The sequence below is a fragment of the Diadema antillarum genome, unplaced genomic scaffold (assembly GCF_040938485.1).
Source record: "Diadema antillarum isolate AM-2024a unplaced genomic scaffold, OU_Dant_1.0 seq00000425_RagTag, whole genome shotgun sequence".
Lineage (NCBI taxonomy): Eukaryota > Metazoa > Echinodermata > Echinoidea > Diadematoida > Diadematidae > Diadema > Diadema antillarum.
Genome location: NW_027271407.1, coordinates 969,241 through 991,732, shown reverse-complemented (window position 1 = coordinate 991,732; position 22,492 = coordinate 969,241). Strand labels below are relative to the sequence as shown.

At 38.0% G+C, this 22,492-nt stretch overlaps 2 protein-coding genes across 2 annotated transcripts; one reads left to right on the top strand and one right to left on the bottom strand.

Annotated features, from left to right (window-relative positions):
* Positions 1-10,059: 10,059 nt before the first annotated feature.
* On the bottom strand, positions 10,060-14,821 carry LOC139732482 (centromere protein O-like). Its single transcript, XM_071643345.1, has 6 exons — positions 14,727-14,821; positions 13,727-13,896; positions 12,901-13,069; positions 11,718-11,986; positions 11,085-11,253; positions 10,060-10,248 (listed from the first exon to the last, which is right to left on the bottom strand). The coding sequence occupies exons 1-6, from the start codon at positions 14,755-14,757 to the stop codon at positions 10,157-10,159; spliced, it is 900 nt and encodes a 299-aa protein (XP_071499446.1). The 5' UTR covers positions 14,758-14,821; the 3' UTR covers positions 10,060-10,156.
* Positions 14,822-15,489: 668 nt separating this feature from the next.
* On the top strand, positions 15,490-22,233 carry LOC139732481 (putative peptidyl-tRNA hydrolase PTRHD1). Its single transcript, XM_071643344.1, has 3 exons — positions 15,490-15,576; positions 21,304-21,405; positions 22,063-22,233. Exons 1-3 carry the CDS (start codon positions 15,490-15,492, stop codon positions 22,231-22,233), a joined length of 360 nt encoding a protein of 119 aa, XP_071499445.1.
* Positions 22,234-22,492: the final 259 nt, after the last annotated feature.

Below are 22,492 nucleotides of genomic sequence, written 5' to 3'. Positions count from 1 at the left end.
AAGCTGTTATTTTCACAAATTTTGCAGGTCAGTTGCTATTCACGAATTTATGAACAGGCAAAATTATTACCTGGTAACTCTGACTGTGATATGAATGCAACATGCATGAGTACATGTTTTCATCTTTACTGTACTCCACAGTCGCAAATTTAACTGATCGTGAAATTGTCGGAAAGTCCCGTTTCGTGAAAAATTAGACTTGCTAAATATGTGGTGTATACAGTATGTGACTGGTATTGTAAAGATGTACAGGTCAAGCCACCAGCCGCCTTGAGAAGTGTCTCAAACAGATTATCAGTGCCATATTCTCAATACTAATGAATTTATTTTGATACTTGAAAATTCTATATCAGAGTGTCTAAGGAGGCCTATATCATATAATCATTTGCAGCCTTGCGGGCAAACATTCTGGACACCGAGAATTGTATCTTCGTATACATGTACATTGTATTACTCAAATGTATCAAACAAGTCCATGCATGGTATAATGTGCAACTCTCAAAGCAGAAAATGGTTAACATTGTGTCCTATTTTTGCATGAGGCAGAAAGGAAGCAAGTTTAAACATTGTCCATTGCAGTTAGCCACTGTGGAGAATGAGCCATTGAGTCTGAATGATAAGCTGTCTGCATAGTCCCACATGGCTAATGTGGTGCAGTGTGTAACATTGCCAGTGCGTGCCCTAAGTTCATTACTGTCCTCCACTTGACCACTCAAAAATTGTTGGGAAGTCCCTACTTGCAAAAAATTAGAGTCACTATAAAATATATGATGTATACAGTATTTCACAGCAATATACTCACATCCATCCATTTGCGTTTGTTTTAGTTTACAGTAGCATTTTTATTGCATGTTGTAGGCTCTGCATGTTTTAGTGGGTTCATTGCCTGCTACAATGAATGTTGGATGATTATTATCTAAACTGAGAAAAGTTTGGCTGACAACTTGTTTTCTTTTCTAATTTTTCGAGACAAACTGGACAAAATGTGGTAATTGTAGCAGTAATTATTTAATCAAATTTTTATGTGTTTCTATGTTGCTGGTGAGCAAAATTAGAAAGAGTAAAGAAACAGAAATGATAGAGAAGATTGTGTACAAGGAAAAGTACTTACACAGATGTAGATACAGGTACATTAGAATTTCAAGTTACTGCGGTTCATAAAAGAGTGGTAAGCCAGATACTCAGTTGTCTGTATGTACGGTATTGAAGCAATTTACATTCTGTGAAGTGAATGGCACACACTTCACAACATTGTGATACATATGTATTTCTGCATGTGGTTGTGAAAATGAATTGAAAATGTCACTAGATCTATAGGACTGTTCTGAGGCTTCACCCAGTGAATAGTGTGGCATTGCTAATGTTGGTTGCATTCAGATGACTTAGTGTTTTGCATCAGACCCCAGTTTTGTGATTAAAGTTTGGATGTCTGAAATTTCTTATCCTTTTAAACTCTGTTCTTAAGCTTAAAGGTCTTGCAGCCTGACTGTTCTGGCCATATTCAACATTATGTTGCAATGGATTTTCATTAACTCTAGAATTGTGTCTTCCATTTTGTTAAAATAATGGTATGTTGAGGAAAAAAAATTATATATTTTTATCATTTGTGGGTGATCACTTAGTTGATGCATCAGTAATGGTTTGAATTGTCACCGATATTGTGTGTTGTATGTGGTAGTACTTACAATTGCACAAATACCCTTAGGGTAACACAGCATGTAGTGCATAAAACTAAATGGTTCAGGTAAGTTTTGACTTGCCTTTTGCTAGTAAAAAATATTGATAAAAGTTATCACAAATTGTCAAAATTACAGCATGATAGTATTAAGATTTATTGATTTGTCTGAGTATAGAAACAATAGCAAAAACTAAGTAAACCAAGTTCATTATATACTGAAATAATTTTCAAAAGTACAACCTTATTTCAAAAGGGAAGCATTTCTTCTCTTTTTTTTTTTTTTGAGCCGCCCTGGCTGACATGAACTGTAGCCATCCGTCATTGTTATATAAATCAGTCTCCAATTGACCTTTTTTTTTCTTTCTTTGTTTTGTTTTATTTTTTGTTTGTTTGTTTGTTTGTGTTTATTTTATTTTATTATTATTTATTTTTTTTTTTTTTGGGGGGGGGGTCTGTCATGAACCGTTTTATTATGTAGGCAGGACATTTCTGGGTCTGCTTTTAGATATCTGTCTGACAGAGTAATAATTGTTGTAAGACAGTTGTATTATACCTACGTGAGATTGCTTGATTGCCATACAATTTGGGAAGAATCATCCTCATGTTTAAGTCAGTTTGAATGTGGTTTATGGGCAATCTACAATTAATTGTTAGTATCTACGAGTTGCTCTATAATAGTGGCAATGTTTTGAAAGAGACTTATGCATGCAGTGATTTTTCCCCATCTTTGTTTCAGTAATGTTTTGAAGTGCTGCAGATGAAGTGTCTGAAACTGGAGTGATTACTTACCAACATGTGGACTGTAAGATCTATACTGTATTAAGCAGTTTATACATCTCATGGATTTCCAAATGCCAAAGAACAAGATCTGTTCCATGTGTTGTTACAGTTTAGTGTTGATGAATTTGATATATGTATTGTAAGCACTTTTGTGTTTTTCTTTGAGAATTCTGTCCATAATGTCCAGGACACATCAAACATGATTGTATAGCTTTATCTGTCCATCTTATTTGGAAGCCAGTAACTCAGTGTAATGCTGAGGCAAGCCAAAATTCAGGTCAAGTTTTGTGATGCATTTTAGGGATTTTTGCTGCCTGTTATTGTGTCCTGTGACACATGAGCAGTCTGGTTCTGTATCTCCCATTTTTCTTAGATGGCAATCATAGATTTGTAGTTTTGTGGAAGCATGTTACCAATTGTGATTGATTTGCCATTCTTTCAGAGTCAGGAAAAATCCTACCATCCTATAATCATGTAAAAGTCCCCTAGCTGCTGCAGTTATGGCCCTAGGCAAGGCACTTTATCTTCACTGCCAAGTCATCCAGAGAGGTAGTCTTTTGTCAAGGCCTCATGGCTGAGGCTTGGAAAAGGGACTGCAGCTCTAATTGTGAGCTAACGAGTGAATGCGAGACTTAGTGGCATAGCCAGGAGGCCTTTTTGAACTTGACATGAATTTCTTAATATCTGGAACCTTGTTTCTTGTTGATTCTGCTGCCAAAAAGGTAGTGGCCAATCAGCGACTGAATTGCTCGTAATGATGTCGCATCAAATGATAGATATTCATAAGTATGCATGATATTGGTGGCTTGCTCATAGACACTCCGTAATCTAGCCTGTGCTGCCTGCAGTAGCTGCCTGCGTTGTCTGCGTTGACATGTGATTCATTAGCATACCAACTGTGGATTGACTCATGAATACATTTTAAATCATACTTGCGTATGCACAAAGTGGCAGAAAAAACAAAACAAACAAACCCAGGTTTCAAAAGGCCCTGTGGCCGTGCCACTTGGTCTTGCATTTCTCGCAGTGCTCGGTGTGGCGAGTTAGTCTCATTCCTCTGACACAAGGCCTTGTCACAAGGCTACCAGAGAGGGGACTTTCAGCCGTTGAACCTGTGGTTGCTTGCTTATGAGGCACTCATTGCTTTCATAGCAGTCACATGAAACGAAGTCAAGTCAAATCAAGTGATACCCTGTGTGAATGAAATTTCATTACTCCTTGTGATTTTTACAAGTCTTGTCTCCATGAACTGTCATTTTTCGCAAATATTGTGAGGTGAGAAGTCGAGACTGAAAACAGTAATATCCTTCTTGTTTACTCTGCATGACTTAAAAATTGCTGTTGCTTGTACATGTTCAACTATATCATACATGTATGTGCATTATTTGAGTCAGTTGGATTATGTTAGAATTGTATTTACACTGTATTTCCTATCATTGTATTTGTTTGCTACATGTGGCACTAGGATTATACAGGATGAGTATCAGCATGTTGCATATACACAGCTCTACATTGCACCACATTAAAGTAAAAATCATGTGATCTTTAAAATGTAGAATTTGGATGTCTCCATCAGGAGTGGATATTTATTAAAGGAAACCCACACTCTCATTTTGAGTTATTTTCGTCGAAATGTTTTACAAAGTTTGAATGGCTCTGTGAAAAATGAAAAGACACTGCAGAGAATAAGGAAGTAGCAGCTTGTAATTACAATAGCCATGACTAGAGGGCAGTAATCATGTTGACAACATGCTTTTGATAAGTGTATGAATTTTAAAAGCAAAAGATCCACAGTACATTCTTCATTTTCTTCTGATCCACTTGTTTTCATTCTTAAGCTTTGTAATACATATTGTTGGTTGAGAATAGGGGCGTTAAGTTGCCACTAAAGCCATAGTGTTCAAGGCGCTTTAACGCCCTAATCATTCTACCCGATATGTACAGAAGTACATTTCTGCACACTTTATGCCGACTTTGTCTTCATTGCATAGAAAAGATAAGTACAATCGCAAGAAAAAGGGAAAATGAAGTTTTTGAAGTACATAACATATATGGAAGTTTAATAACATTAACCACTTGCTAACAATGTGATTACCATCTATTGTTTGCAATACTTTGAAGAAGCTCTTGCTCATTCCTTGATAAATTTTGTTTGAACATTTGCAGAATTGTTCAGGTGTTTCAATCTGCGCACTTTGCATTGTAAGTAACTTGATAAATTATGAGGGTTTTGGTTTTCTCAGAAAAATAGTATAGCAGTCTGAGGCTTTATTTTATTGCATCTGCACTGCCAGCCAACTTCACCAAGTATGCATAATATATTCATTATACAGTTTGTGTGATATTTTCACCCAATATTTGGAGAACACTGATAATTTAGAAAATCAAAGTTCTGGCAGATGGGGACTATGGTGACAATACTTGCTTCAGCAGAGCGAAGTTTAATCTGGCGGAGGTGATTCAATACCTTTGTAGTCAGTCTAATATGATTTTATTTTATTTTATTTTTTGTATCTCTGTTCTCTGTATCTCTGTTCAGTGTGAATGTACTAAATATGCTAAAAGTAAAGTGATCACAAAGTGACATCTGCCATATTTCTGAATGTATCCAATACACAGCTGTATTGTGAATTACATGAAACACATTGTGCCGAGATGTGTTAATATACCTGATTTTCATGTCGTGCATGCTTTGTTTGAAATAACAATTCAATGACTTCATCTGGGTTGTGCCTGTTTTGTGTGAATGCATCATGACTGCCTACATTGCATATCACAGTATAGTTTGTTAGCTGGAGATAATTTGTTTTTTGCCTCTTCAGACCTAATTTTCATTAAATTTTTTGAGACCTGAATGAAATGAACAACAAAAGAAATTCCCAATACACACTCAAAAAAGAAAAGAAAAAAAGAATGCAATTTTTTCGTGTGAATACAGTGCAGGTGAATGTACTGGACTTGTTTTTCACTACCGGTACCATTAGTTTTCCATGTATATTATATATCTGAAAACATAAGATGATAATTATACTTCAAATGCAAGAAACTTGTGGGCAGGGAGGGCACCAGATTGAGAAGAATACTCCATCATCCTAACACACAAATTGCCTGTGTATTCCGGTATGCATTTAAATGCTGTGCATGCCATTCGTCAACTCGGTAGATTCCTATGACAAGTACAGAGGCTTGTCCATGAAATCATAGGTTGCACGAACAAATGTGTGCTATTTGTGTTCTTTTAAAAGGACAAGTTATACATTCATAAACATGTGGACTGAGAGAGTGCAGCAATATTAGTAGAACACATTAATGAAAATTTGAGGAAAATTGAACAATCCATTCAAAAATTCAAAAGTAAAGCTTCAGTTCCATGAGCACTGAATGTGAAGACCACTACAGCTTCTGATGTCATATGTGTAGAACGAAACAAGTGTATAAAGAAAATTTTAAGAAGATTCAACTTATTTTTACATTTCTCTCCTGAGAAAAGAGCACATGACTTGCCTCTTTTAGGAGGTGGGGAGGAGTAATATTACCCTTAACATATGTCAGTTACAAGTCAAGAGAATGTGTACTTTTTTCAAAAAAATTTTCAAAAGAAATTTTGTGGAATTCTCTTTATATTTTCCTTGTATTGTTCTATGCATGTGACATCTTCAACTGTAGTACCGGTAGTCTTCTTATCCAGAAAAAAACAAACAAACAAACTGCCCAGAAACTTTAAAAATTCATAACTTTTGAGTGGATTGTCTGCTTTTCCTCAAACTTTCATTGATGTGTTCTAGTTTTATATTGCTGCATTATCTCAATTCACATGTATTATGAAGGTGAACTTTTCCTTTAAATTAAAGCTTTAAATGTGTCTTAGGTTTAACACAGACTGGTTTATTGAAGGGTTTTGCTGCCAGTTTTCTGCACTGAGTATTAATATGTGCATATGAAAGTGCTGCACGTTAGACTGTGTGTTTGTAGAGACCGAGTCTCTAGTTCCATGTCATGCACGGAGTCGCGGGACAGGTAGATCACTTGCATAGTGTTGAAAGCAACATACAGTATTTCTTCCAATAAAAGAACAATGCAGAGAAAATGTGTCAGCTGAATTGTTTATTTCACTTTTTAGTTTGTGTGCAGATTGCATTCCATAAGGTATGTTTAACCTAGAGCTGCTGTCATAATGAGTACCCATCATTTGTTTTCATTTCTATATTTTCATTGATATTTTTCACATCAATTGTTAGTATTATCAGTATAATTATATCTTTATCATCATTACATACAGGAAAGCAAAAGGAAAACCCTTTTATTAAAAACATTGCCCGAGACTGGTGCAACATTTGCTTTATTCCAGACAACTGAATCAATTCAAAGTCTAGTTACTCCACACTCTATGTAATCACTGAAGAAATACACTACAATATACTGTAGTAGGTTATACTCTCTTCTTAACAAAAAATCACATTACAAACATGGAGACATTGACAAATGTAGAGAGGGCATCACATACATACTGTACACCTATAATACAGAAAACTTTCACCCCTTGGCTCAAAAAAGTCCACAGGAGTGGATGACAGCTAAATTATTATAGGTTGGCAGAAGCCATCACTTTGGCTGTGTACTGTACATCTTGAAAATGTATGAAATGCATAACTTTCCATTTCTCTGTAAATGCATGGCACATACATGTACACATGCAAGGGAATATGCCATTATACTGAGGTTGCTTGGGCCAATTTTACTGGGGGATTTTACCTTCATAACCACCAGTACCTCCTCGTAAACATACAAGCACACACACACACACACACACACACACACACACACACACACACACACACACACACACACACACACACACACACACACACACACACACATATACACACAAAAAACAAACAAACAAAACAAAACAACAACAACAACAGGGAGACCAGCTTAAAAAAAAAAAAAAAAAGTAGTGGAAAACGGGATAGCCGAATTCATCTTGTTAACTCTGTAGGTAATGTGCCCTGTTTGCACACCCAACTCAGCTGATAGCTTACCAAGTTTGCATATTTTGCTCAAACGTACAACTCCATCAAAACCAAACAATACGTTGCCAAACACAATTTTTTGTACATGTACCACAGTACAATGAAAGCTTCACTTGTCATTTCATTCCTCACACTGCGTTGCATGGTGATTGAATAGCGGTGTTCCTTAGTTTATACAGGTTTTTCGAATGAATTATAATTTTCTGTTGCTGTTGTGCCTGCAAAAGTTACGCATCCCAGACCTGAACAATAACATAGCTACTGGCCATTTGCAAGATATATAATCATACAGCTTTCTCATAAAATTTACATCACAGCAAAGCTTGGAATTTTCCCAACAACTCTGCTCATTGCATGTCTAGCATAAAGAGTTAAATGACTTTGAGAAACAAAATGTTTTCCAAAAGTGCTCATGTGTTGCTGCCTCAAAATACAGTGCACTCCCGTTATAACGAAATGCTCGCGACCGGCAGTTTTCTTTCGTTATAACGAAATTTCGTTATAACCGGACATTACAATAAATAACGAATACAAGGAAACCATGTATATATATCATATTCTGTTTGCTGAATACTCATCATACACTGGAAAGCTATGAGAAATGTGATGGGATAACTGTATTTCAATAATAAATAAAGTTCCCCTCAGAAACTGTGCGTGACACAAGGAGCGAACACACAGTGGTGTGAAGCGTTCACCCATGCAGAGACGCTATTATGCTTGTTCCACTACGTATTTTCAAAAGCAATTCGCATTTCGTTATAACGGAGCACATTTCTTTTGTTTTTCTTTGTCTGTGGCGCTCGGAAAAGACCTCGTTATAACGGAAATTTCGCTATAACCATGTTCGTTATAAGCGAATTTTGTACCATAGACTTTAATGGTGATAATTTTGGGACCAAAAGATTTACTTCGTTCTAACAAAATTTCGTTATAACCGTGTTCGTTGTAATGGGAGTGCACTGTAATGTGGCACACGGGGTTTATGCCGCAGCACATTTAGAGAAGCGGTAATTCTTCTTAAGAATTCTTATTTTATGGATAAAACAGGTTTTTCCCGGATGCATATCTTCTTGGATGTTTAGTTGAAATAATGAATAATTTTAAAAATATAAAATACAATGTATGAAGCAATTGTCACATCTAAAAAATCTGACTGAAGTGAGCATACTGTGTAATGATTTTGTTTCTCTTCTTTCTTCAGTGAAAATGCCCTTGTTATAATTCATTTCTCTGGGATAATGTAATGATGAGTTCATGGGCATGGGTGGTTTTGCTCAATTAGGGTGCCTTCACACACTCTCCTAAAGCAAACTGTAACGTATCGTACCCACACCAGAGGAGTGCTTATGTGCTCCCAAAGTTTACTGTATTGTACTGAACTGAGCCAAAAGTGGACCACTTCCCCCTCCCGATGTTCTCCAAAAGGGTACCAAAAGCGTACCAAAAGTTTGCACGTGAAGAATGCGCGTAACATGCACATACGTCATAATGAAGAGTTCATTCTCTTTTGTTCGGGACATCTTTAAGTAGTTCAAGCGCACCAGGTGAATTACCCTCTTGCTACAAAATGTGTTACCCCTCTAAAAATAACTCATGAGGCGCATTTTCTCAACAGAGCGCTTGAATGCTCAAAATCTGACAGTTCAGTATGATACGCTTTAGACAAGTTAGCTTTGGTTTGCTTTAGAGCGCTCGAACGCACCCTTAGATCCAGTCCCATTTACTTGTGTCAAGCAATTAAAAGCTCACAGGATATGATGTAATATATGAAAATGTCATTATATACATAAAAACACTAATGCTTAAAAGTACAATATACACATAATATAATGACAATTGACAAGCATGACAAAAATGTAGCTGCCTGAAAGGCAACAAGCTTACAAAGTTCTCTTATGGCTACAGGACTGTTGATTTTTGCTCTAGAATTTACACAAATGCAAAAGAAATGTGTGCAACAAACACTGTCATAAGAAAATCATTTCAGATGGGTCACGACGAAAATGTGAAATATTAGCAAAGAAGCTTTTCTGGAAGTGCTACAGTCTCAGAACTTACTCAATTTAGGTTGCTTTGTGATGTTTCATATTCAATTACACTGATTACCATATATCGGGCTATAGCAGTATCCATGGCATGCTAGACAGGCTTGTTTTGCATACAATTCAAAACTACTGCGTAGACAAGTTTCTCAGTAAAGCTTTCTGTTACGTTGCAAGCAAATTTTAATTGGTAGAAGATGAATTCAGAGCCCTTACGAGTACTATGTTTTCACTTTAAACTATTTGATCACCGATCTGCACATCCATTTGGTGCTGTCCACCACAATCAGCACTTGGATGATATTTTTTTAAAAACCTCATGCAAGTTGACATAAGTTGACGCTACGATGAAGGACCTATTTTTTCTTGTTTTCCTGTTTGATTTTGTTGACTTCTGCATTTAAGTCGACCGATCTTCTCTGATCCTGTGCATGTTGACTGATGGAAGGTTTACTGTACCAGCAAAGTTAGGGGGAATGCAATAGGTCAGCAAGGTGTTGGACAATTTCAGCACATGGGCACATCAAGGGCTGAAGATACAAATGTCACTTCATTCTCTTTCATGACACAAGATGCCAAAACTTGGCATGGTGGACACGGAGAGCACACATCGGGAGACATCACTGCTCAAACACGGTTGCGATAGCATCTGCTAGTCTCTCACCCAGGAACGTATCACGTATGGCTCCAAACTCCTGCCTGATGTCTGCGTCTGCAAGTTCATATAGATACACACCAACAAATCACTTCATATAAAAACTGCCTCCTGATTGGCTGATGAAAAAGATAATGATAAAAAAACTTCCTGCATCACTGCATGTCACCTTTATATGCTCTCTGTGCAAGCAGCATCTCAAATAAATGTTCTTGGGATAACAGATTTTTATTTTGCTCCAACTAATGGAATACTCTCATGGAAGATTCATCATTTAAAAGTGACGATGAGCCTGCTTCTGCTCAACACTGGCCCTCTTAGCTCTGCAGATGGAACCTACATTACTTATTGTTCTCAGGACCTTTACCACATTTTCTTGAATGTTTTGTTATTCTGAAAACATTCAATAGCCATATCTTGATTCTGAGAGTGAAGAACTACACCGATGATTGCACAAGAATACTTCAAGGCACAAATGCCAACTCTCATAGATACACATATTACATATTTTTACAAATTAACCTTACTTACTTTATTAATAAGGAATATGGATTGGAATCCACTGAAAACAAAAAATACTGCTGCACTTCATTCAAACATTCTGGAACAAGACAAAATTTAGATTTCCACTATAAGTACCATCCAAATTGAGTATAGCATGTTGTTTTGTCAATACAGGCGACTCTCATTATAACAAAGAACTTGGGATCATCAGTTTTCTTTTGTTACATCAAAATTTGCTATAAATAATATAGCTGAACAGTAAACTATGTAAAGATATAGAAATGATAATTTTGGGACCTGAATTTTTATTTCGCTGTATCAAGAATTTTGTTATAACTGTGTTTGTTATAAGGGGAGTGCACTGTATTGAAATTGATAAATTAACTTACTTGCCGATTCCATCAACACCCTGGTTGGTCTGTCTTTCCACAGGTCATCATAGATCAACTTGATGTCCAATGTGCTGGCTGCCAACCTCCTGCTAGACAGGGTCAGGCCGATAGTATCGAAGGCATTGCTGGACACAATTTTACCCCTTATGTTCCTTGTCCTCTTTTCCTGCAAAAATTAATTGGTTAAATATGTGTAACATAATAAAATAGTAACCATGGATAACGTCTGTATAGTCAAATACATTGTCATAGCTGCCAACCAGTCTGTGTACACTTTACTAATCATTCTTGAGGAAACATTGAAATATGCACAGAAAAGCTCTCCTCAGCAATTCTGTAAATTGCAAATGAATTATCACTAAAATTGGGCAAGTGTGAACGATTAATTGCGCAAAGTTTCTACTCTTACACTATGCAAACTGTTTAGTCTTTCACTATAGGGGCAGCTGGGTGACACACATCACTACTCGGCTGAACTCACTGGGCTTTGAACCCCAGCCCTTGAATACCAGGCACAAGCACCCTACCCACTGGGCCAACTTGCCACTCTTTCGTACTCCACCGCCTACAACAGATGCAAACTAAGACACAAAAGCATGGAGAAGAAGACTTTGCCTCATTTTCCCTCACCTGCGCTTCACTGACTTGCTGCTTTCTAGACACGAGTGCATTGAGAAAGTCGCCCACTTCCTGAACAAAGCGTTGGAGGTCGGTGTTGAGGTGCTCCGAGACAATCTTCTTCAGGGGCATGAAGTAAGGAAGGTTGTGCTTGGTAAGATGCAGGCTCTCATCCTTGTTCATCGCCACGATGGCATAGTACGGCTGGAAGTACTCCCCACTATCGAAGGTGTCCCATCGCACACGGATGCAGTCATTGTCAGTTTTGTGAACAGTGCAACCTTGAGATGCAGCAAAAAAAAACCCCAAAAACCCAAATAAACAAAACAAGTTTTCACAATTATCACACCATGAATACATAAAAAAGACTTACACAGAAAACACAAAATGGGGCAACTGTTGTCACTACAGGAAGTTACATGCACACACCTGTAAAGTACAAGTGTATTCAGTCGAAAGGTGCAAACAGAAACATAAATTCAAACTTTTAATTACTAATGATGGGGTCATTGGGATCATTAAAACTTAAAGTCTGAATAGGTTTTTCTTCAATCTTTATTTTTGAAGTTGTTTTTGTTGTGTTCATAATCTCATCAGCACACTGAACATATTTCTAATATAGGGCACTACAATCTAATTAAGTTTATTCTGAATGCCACAAACTTGATAGAATATTAGTACCCATGACAGCTTTGTTTGAATTGTGTTGTTTACACTGCATAGTAGTAGACCTAAAAATAGATGATGAATACGCCTTGGAGCGCATAAACATGCAATGCACTATAGTATATATCATAACAGATAGAGATAAGATTATATAGATAGATGGATAGATGGATAGATAGATAGATAGATAGATAGGTAGATAGACAGTCACATAGACGGACAGATAGATAGAGAGGAAGAGATTTGATTTGATGTAAAAAGGTGACTGAAAATAATGATCACTGATAGGATGGGCATTATTTGGATTTATTTCACATGACCAATGAGAAAATACTATGCTTAACCTGTTGAAGACTCATCCCGAGTATACTTGGGAAGGTCTCTATGGGAAATGTGTGTTGTAGCAAATTCAGGCCATCCTCAACGGGTTAAGAACCAGCTACCACTGGCCCAACAGCCTTAAATCCCCTGCCAAGGACTATAGGCAATGAGGATAAATTTGCCTTGCCTCGCAATGTCTCCATCTTACCAGTGAGTCGATAGGAAGCAGAAAGCTCTCTCTCTTTCAGCTGCAAGGCCTCTGTGACGGCCTGATGGAGGACTTTCCGGTCAGCTGGACCTTGGATCGATTCCTGGACAGCAGCGGACAGGGAGTCCTTGTCTTTGGACTGGACATTCTGTAGGATTGGCCCCAATACCTGAGGAGATGTCATTGGAGATGTTCATAGCTGTGGCATTGATAACAGATTTGATGCATCCTCCACAGAATCAACATTCTGGCATGTACTTAGATGATGTAATTTCTTTCTTTCTTTATACGAAGTAAATAGTCACATGTGGATGTGCTACTCTGTGAGTAAGAATGAAGTAACATACATGTACACAAATTGCAGCAAGTACAACATAAATTCACACAGGATGAAACACAAGTGCCAGAGAGACATCAGATTGGCTTAGTAAAGAAGAGTTCTACATATTTTTTTCATGTAAAAAAGAAAAGAAAATCATATCTTTGTATCAATGATGCAAGTCCAGATGATCATTGTACTCTGGTTCATCAATTGAAAAGAGTATGTGGAGTTAATCAAGATTCTGCATTTTGAGAAATTTATGTAAGTACAACCCTGGAAGTTCCATTCAAAATCATAAGCCTATATACCAACAAACTGATAAAACTGATAGACTATTAGGATACTGATTCGCTCATGAAAATTGACAGTCCTACACCTGCTGCAACACATGTATACACACAAATTTATAAACAAATACAAGACGAATAAACAAACTCATTCCCATGCAAGGGAATAAAAGCAATGAAAACAATTTTGTCTGTAAGATATATCAAAAGAGTGTACCTTATTGGGAGAATTTGCGATCTGAACCTTGAGTAAGTCCCGCCTCTCTTGAAGCTGGTGGACAGCTTTCTGTAGCGCCCTCAATGTGCGTTCCTGTTTAACCCTGCTCTCCCCTTCTTGACTCAGCTCATCAGCTTGCTCCTCCAACCTCTGCAGATGCTGGAGGGTGCCTGACATAGATCACATGTAGGTAAGCAGATTTAAAACAATAAAAGTGAAAGGTATAGGCCCTATACAGATCCATAGCAGGGCTGACCTCCTCCAAAATATGGTAAAATCCTTAATGGTGTGGTAATTTTGACAAAATTACCCTAAATCTAACTCTCTGCTAACTGAGAATGCTGTAATACTAGTATAAAGGCACATACTGACAATACAGTAGACATAAAGTAGCAGTACATTCACACAGCTTTTTGATGTTCGTAGAAATGATCATATACCGGTAACACAATTGCAATGGCGTCAATGGTGACTCAAAATTTACTTGACACTTGTAATAGTATGAAAATTTACTCAGATTTAATAGCATAAAGTTGGTGGATATTTATGACCTTCTTCATTTTCTCTAAAAACAAGTTAGATTTGATTTCTTGTTACCGTACTAATACTATACTAGTCTAGAATTAGAAACAGAATCTGGATTTGGATGGAGACTGGAGGTACCGAGGTAGTATATAGAATCCAGAAATTTTATGCAGAATAATGATATTAATATGCAGATGAAGGCGCATATATTCTTATGTGAATGACGCGCCTCAAACACAACAACAACAACCAGTTTAAAGAAAGGTGTATGAGTTATATCATTCATATGAGCAGATGCATCGCCATGGGCATGGCCTTGCGTTTTGGGGTCGGGCATTTATGTTGTTGGGTGTGAAAATTATCGTAATGGGTAACCCTCATGGTTATGGGTTTGCTTCCTTTTGTTAGCGTACTGTATATCAAATCTAGACTAGACCCATCAAGTTTGAACATTTTCTTGTAACGCTAAACCTACCTTTCGTCAGTCTCTCCGTAAGAACTTCCATCTTTCATTTCCAAAAGGCAGATCAATCAGATGGCACTCTGCGCGAGTAATTAACGCACTCTGTCTCGTCCGCCAGTCACTTGCTCACACTTAGCTCATCAAAGTCAGTGTCATCGTCGGATCGTCCTCCCTATTTCATAAGTTCTAAAACTTAGTGAAATGTGGGTTTAGATTATTCGTCGCGTGTAAATCACATTACCATTACTGTACTAAGCTGTCTGGATATTGCCGCAGTCTCACAAGAAGCAACCCAACACGGTTACATCCGTATCATCCCGCTACAAGTTGACTCTCTGATAGTGACTCTGTAAACGTATACTGGCGTTCGGGGAAGCTCGAATAGCGCTCGAGTGTAGTTGAATTGCATGTAGCGGGAGTACTGGAGTGTTCGTTGTCAGCGAGCGTTCCTACTTGCTTGCCCGGCCCGGCGCCCACCCGTAGGGCCTACCTTTTACCGCCGTGCGCTGCTAGAAGCTGAGCGGCATGCAGCGGTCGATTTGTCACCGGAGTCCACCGTTCAACTTGTGCGCCCTTTGGAAAATTAGCTTTGAGTAATGTTCACAAATTAAGAATTTACTCAAAGTCATTTTTTTTTTGATAGTACGATCGATAAAAATAAATATAAAATACATTTTTTGGTTTTTAATATCTTCATTGTTAAAAAAATGATAAAAACAGATTTGTTTTTAGGAAAATCAAAAAAATTTATTGAGAAAGCCTCATAATTTTCAAGATGTCAGCCTCCTTGGTGCAGTACATCGTCGTACGTGGAGATCTTCTAACTGCTCTAAAGTGGCCTACCGGGGCGGTGATTGCACAAGTAAGTGAACTCTAAAGAGTCTTAATAAATAATTCTGTAGCCAAATACATCAATCAGGATCAGTGCATGACATGGCCCCTAAACCCTTGGAATATTTGGATAACGATGCACAATGTGCCGCGTAAACTGTATACACTTGTACATAAACCGCACCAGCACCGGCGCAGCAACAACCCACCCGCGCCCCGCCCCGCTCCAGGCTGGTGGCGCGGCTGGGGGGTGTTTCACAAAGATTTAAGTTTGACTTAACTCATGCGTAAATCCCCAAACCCTGCGTAAATCCCTAAGTCCTGCGTAAATTTACGCAGGACTTTGAATCCTGTTTCACAAAGCGTAAGTCATGCGTAAGTCCCACCAAGTCCTGCGTAACTCTACGCATGGCCTGAAGCCATGCGTAAAGTCAGACTTAAATTCCAAAATGGGAAGTTCAAAAGCATAATCAACTCCTAATATTCATTAATTTCTTCCACTTTATCTTATCCTGAGTGAGATGGCAGTATTTTTAACAAACTAGAGAATCACTAGTTTCGTAGAGGGTCTACTCCTACACTATTCACTGAACAATGGTCCAAATTAAAAATAGTCATAAAAATACTAGATCCCTACCTACAAATGTACTGATAGTTTGAACTGTTTTAAGTTAAACCAAAATTTTAGCTCATAAAGAGCTATATAATCTACATGTATCTGGACTTTGGAAATTAATTATATTTCTACCAATCCTTTCTTGCCTGTGTTATCTTCTTAGCTGCTTACCCATGAATATTAATGCATGCCTATCCATTATAAATATCATGCATTCACAACAAATTAGAAAAACGTAACAAATTAGTTAGACCTATACTTGTTACAAATATTAGGCCAAGTAAAAAAAGAAAGTAGTTTCTCGTCCGGGTTTTTTGAGCAAGGCGATGAGGGAGGTCCTTACTATTTGATATCTTACTATTTTTTCAAGGATCGTCAAAATGAAAGTAATATGTGTTTCTCGTCCGGTAATTCTGAGAAAGGTAACGAGAGAGGGCTTTACAATTTTCTATATTCAATTTATGAAATGAAATATCACTCTGGTAGCTGTGTTATGAGACCAGGTTCCAAGTGCACGTCTTGCCTGCACTCTGTGCATTTTCAAACAAATTTTATGTGCCATACTTGAAATGAAACTTCATGCATGCAGAAATACATTTGCTTTTTCTTTCCACTATACAGATGTCAAGGGAAAATGACCATCTTAATACTGGTATTTAGTGTTGTAATGGCTTTTCTGATACCAGTGTACTTGCAATTCTGATGTATTGTGCTATTAATTGAAACAGGTATATAAAACATGTCTTTCAACAAATGTACGACTGAAATAAATTCCATGATATTCAAAACACTGCTTTATTTATTGGTGTTTGTGACTTTTTGTGTCCACACAGCTGGTATGTATATCTGCAGTTCTTCACAGTACAATTGTAGCACATTCAACTGGAAACTGGCTTGTACAATTGCAGATGGATGTCAAAATGATACTGATATGACATTCTAGCATTAAACGTTCAAAGATTTTTCTTCATGTTCTAAAAAGACATTTGATAATTACTCATTATTTGGATGATGAATGATTGCATAACAGTACACACTACAGATGATACCACTCACGGCTGTGTCCGTGAATTTACATCGTGAAGAAAAGTATCCCGCAGAAATACGAGACAAACCAGAATCCGTGGAAAAGCTATTTATTTTGTAGATACACCCATTTAATAATTCTACATTTGCTGGAAAAGCGCATTCATTTTCTCTTCAAAATAGAATGTATCGCCGTGACAGACCAGGGGATGGGGACCCTGGACAGCTACAAAACACGCACACTTTGCCGACGCTATGGTGCGGCACGGCCACTGCACTGGCACCAGGGAGGTGTGGACCTCCCTGCTGGCACCGTACCTTCCGACACTGCACACACATGCACATAGTCACAATGACATGAAAATGTATACAAACTCGATACCGTACAATCCTCACAAGCATTTGTACAGTACAATTCATCCGCTTAAAATACTATCAGAAACGGGGAAAAATACAAACAACGCGCGAAATATGCGTGGAATATCAGCGATTGTTCGCAAAAATGTTGCCGCTATCGCGTTCACGACGTACCGAGTGCGCTGTACATCACAGCCCAGTAGGCCGGCCCGCCGCGCCGCCCGGCCCATCCAACTACAGTGCAGTTCGACTGCTTTGTGGGTCATTCCTTCTTGCCGATCGGCCGAGCTCGCATTGTGAAATGCATGCGTTATTACATACGCACTACATAATACACACAGAAGCTACCGCTGTACTACAGTCTACAGCTAAGTAGAGGACGCAAGGCGTAAAAATTAGAAATGAGACGTCACGATTGGTAGGTGAATTGTCGATTTTTTTTTTTCGGCGGCCGAAAAAATAGTAAATATCAAAAAAGTCGATGAGGCAACTGAAAATCGATGCGGGCGGGGAGCGGGCTGTGACGAGAATTATGAATTTCTTGGTATTTTCAGCGCCATTTTGAAAATAGTAAATAGTAAAAAAATCGATGCGGCGGCCAAAATCGATGCGCGCGAGGACGAGAAACTGGTTTCTTTTTTTACTTGGCCTTATACCTCTTGTGTACAGGACGGGGCTGTGTCTACACTAACTGGTTAGACCGATAAATTTGTCTCTTCTTCGGTAGCCTAATTGTATCTGTACAGTCTGTAATACGGTCGACTGCATTAGCGACCGTATAAATACAGTTAACAAGAGGCTACCTGACAAGAGGCAGATTTACTGGTCTACCTCTACACATGACTGCCAATGAAATTAGCCAAGTTTCCATTTCTATGGTACCAGTTACATCTTAATGAATGCTTCTTTTTTTTTTTCCTGGAAGCAAAAAACAAAACAAAATAAGACATATTAACAACCCCCCCCCCCCCCAGCATTTTGGGTCAGTCAGAGGAAACGGTTAGCCAATAGACAGTCACCTCTGCCTTGCATCAAAGGCTACAGTAACGTATACACGGAAAACGTTAGAGGTCGACCTAGTAGTTTCTATGCCTAATCTTGATTGATGCAGTTCTCAAACACATTCCAAAATCCGAAAATGCATAAATTCATCAATTACTTCCCAATTCAACTCAGGGCCCAGCAATTGGACTTTAAAATGCGACCAGTTGATAGCCATTAGCCATGATTTATTATGGTTCCAACTAACCTTATACATGCAGTCTAGGGCAATCATGCACTTTGTTTCTTCAAAATCATGAAGATGTGGCACTGTGCCCCTAGCTTGATTAATAACACAGTGCACAGACTCTACACTAACTGTTAGGCATAGCCATGTATGTTTAATTGATAGTCATACTAATACTAGAACTGATAAGAGTTTATATGTAGACATAACTATACACAGCCCAGTTATTTGCACTGCGCATTAACAGCGTCTGGTCGGGATAATGTAGACATTGTCTAATGACATGATACATGTATTAGTAATGAGCAGACTCTACAAATTACAATACAAGTACCAGTAGTACAACACACATAGAGTTCATAATATTCAGTCCCTTCCTAACCTTCGATGAATCATCTCTTGCTCAAATTACATAATTTCAAGGACCTACCTAATGACTAACAGATTAAGCTACACTCACTTCTGTAGTTACGACCAACCCTAGCTAGTTGGAAAAGAAAACTTCTCTTCGTGTGCAACAAGAGGCTAGCCAGAATCCTCTTCTACCAAGGTCCACAGTTACCAATTGTGCAATGTGAATGGTTGTACAGAATGCAGAGATCATATCAGTGCCAGCTAGCTGCTGCGAGCTGCGCGAGCAACCCCATTCATCCGAACTTTCACACAGTCCAATATAAACATATGGGACTGGATTAAAGAGGCCTCATGCACAAAACATCTCATTCTATCAAAATAATCATCAAACGAGCGGCTATTCATGTACAAAAGAGAAATAATATGAGTCAGTAAATGAGCACTGTGCATAACGAATGATACAGTAATGTCATATGAATCGTAGTTGCAGAAAATCAAAGCAATTTCCCTTCCAGAAATTACTCAAAAATCATCAGCAGACAACAAATGGCTGATTTGCATATTTTTGGCTCGTACATTATTATTCAAATCGAATAAGTCAGTCTTAGCCTAAGATTGACTTTGTGAAACAGACTTAAAAAGTCGCACTTAGACTAAGATTGACTAGCGCTAAGTCTGACTTACTAAGTGCGACCTTTGTGAAACAGGCCCCTGGGGTTAGATCGGGATGTAATGTAGGAGTTCGTTTAAGACTTTGTTGTGAAAATGATGTGGATGAATCTGTCAGGACCAGGCATAGATCACAGATCTTGACGTTAACGCTAGTGCGAAAAGTGGTTCTATTGATAATATTTTAGATGCGACATGAAATACAAACGGGATCTAGATCTAGATCTAGTCTAAATTTATACTTAATCTTATTCTTATGAGTTATGTTATACACTGCACAGGCATGCACATGCATTACACAGCACAGCTTGGTAACAAACCAAGAGCAAGACTGATAACCTCTAAGGTTCTGGAACTGAGTCCAGAATGTATACGTATCATGCGCATCCCGGAGATACTGGGCTGCCGGCTGTAACATAGTCTTTAACTGCATACTGCTACTGGCTATCCGGATTATCAAATTAAATTTATTATTGTTATTTTGAGTACACTTGACTCTTTTTGTTACAGAAATTTCAAGTGACTTTAATAGCCTTTTATGTGATTTTTAAAGGGAGTGATACCCAAACATCTACAAGTAAATTTATTGGTTGACTAGTTTTACTGATCTAAGACTAAGAGATTTCCTATTCTTTATCCTTCTGTTGTCCCTTATCTTGTTTGATGTTACCTCCTATTCATCTGTATCCTTCACAGGTTGCTCCCTTTGACCCTTGTTATCATCACTTGTCCACCTCTGCCTTTTGTCTGTATGCCCCCTAGCTTTAATAATCCCCCTCCCTTACCTGATGGGCACCCTGCCTTTGACTTTTAACCCACTCCTTTTGTTTTCTTTGTTTCGTGTTCGTAGCCCTCCCCTGACTGTGCTTGTTACGTGTTATGTGATTGCTTTCCCAACTTGTACATTGTATGTTATTTTGCCTCTGATGGAGATTCTGCTAGAATCAAAAGCTCAGGCCCCTTTTGGCTCCTTTACTCCATTGGCTCGCCTCTATTGGATAAAAAAGCAGTTTTCAACAGCTTTTTTTCCCCCTTTTTTTTTGCTACTGATGTGCTCTAATAATTAGATTTCTGCATTCACTCAATCCATATTATTAGGTTTCACTCCCTTTTAAGTGCCTTGACATCTGTATATAGTTTAATCATCATAAGAAACTCTTGTAAGTCACATGATAATGGTTAGGGTTTAAAATGTCACCCTTTTAAGATTGGTAAAGCTTGTAACTGCAACTTTGTGTGACAGTCGCAAAAGGAGGTCCCCCCCCCAAAAAAAAAAAAAAAACAAAACAAAACAAAACAAAACAAAAAACAAAACAAAAACAAAAAAACCAAACAAACATTTTTTTAAAATTAAAATCATAGTCCAACATACCTCCACTATTTTTACCAGTTGTCCATCATTTTTAGGCAAAAATTATGTTGTAATAAAGCAGTGTAGAACAAATACTTGTCTGCACATTTTACTATTTAGTTTAAATCTGTGCTCTTGTTTATCTCTATTTTGCAAGGCTTGCCATGCATGTACTGCAGTGATGCATCTATTCAGGGATGATGACAATGTCCTCAAGTACACTGCTGACCTGGACAATATGCATAAAGTCATCTTGGAGGTATGTTAATCATCTACAAGTCAAGGTTACTTTATATTTGCCTGCCTCTTTCCTTAGATTGAGCAGCATTTTTATTCAAATAATTTCCGAGGTTATTAATACATTGTATTTTGAAATAAATGAGATATTGCAGAAGCATGGAATTTTTCAGATCTATCTAAAATTCCCGGTATAGCAACATTGTTACTTTGAGATAGGGCATTTATACCCCAATGATATTGCTGTGTCTCAAACATTCTTGTGCCTTTTTAATGTAGTATCAATTGAATATGATGGTGTATGAGATTTGTTTTGACATGGAAATACCGGTGTATGTATAACTTTGCAAATGAAGGCAGATACTGTAACCTTTCTAGGATGAAAGAATAATGATACAGACAGTAAATAATACTGAGCTGAAATCATCAGTGGCATAGCTGATATGATTTGATTCAACATGTACACGTATCAGCATTTTTTTTTTTTTTTTTTTGGGGGGGGGGGGGGGGGGGGGGGTAATGACTGCTGCATATGACAGAACCCTACCATGGACGACCTACAATGTACACTGAATAAATGTACTTTCATTAATGGGTGTGGCAGACTTGATTTTTGCTTGGGTATCATTGCTTGTCATGTCTCCTGATTTTGTGCATGTTTCTCCTTTCCTTTTGATAGGCTAAAAGCGAAGAGGATGTGAAGAACTTGTCTGAGAAGCTGACAGAGCACAGCGTTGATCACAAACTGTGGATCGAGCAGCCAGAGAACTTTGCCACTTGTCTCGCAGTGAAACCCTACCCCAAAGAGGAGGTGCAAAAGTATTTCAAGAAGTTCAAACTCTACAAATGATGGCCCAGAGTATTGGAACATTCATGTGGATATGTGAATATGAACACCGTCAAAGATGACCCGGAGCCTACTCTAGCAGCCTATCTTTACATTCTTCACACTTCCTTTGTCGTAGGGGGGACCTGCGAACAGTGCTATGCTTCTTGCTGTACCATCAAGAGTCATTTGAATACATGTATAGGTACCAAACACTGCTGATAACGTTTGAAATGCTGTTACTTTTGCCCTATCACTGAAGGTACAAGTGTGAGGAAGTATG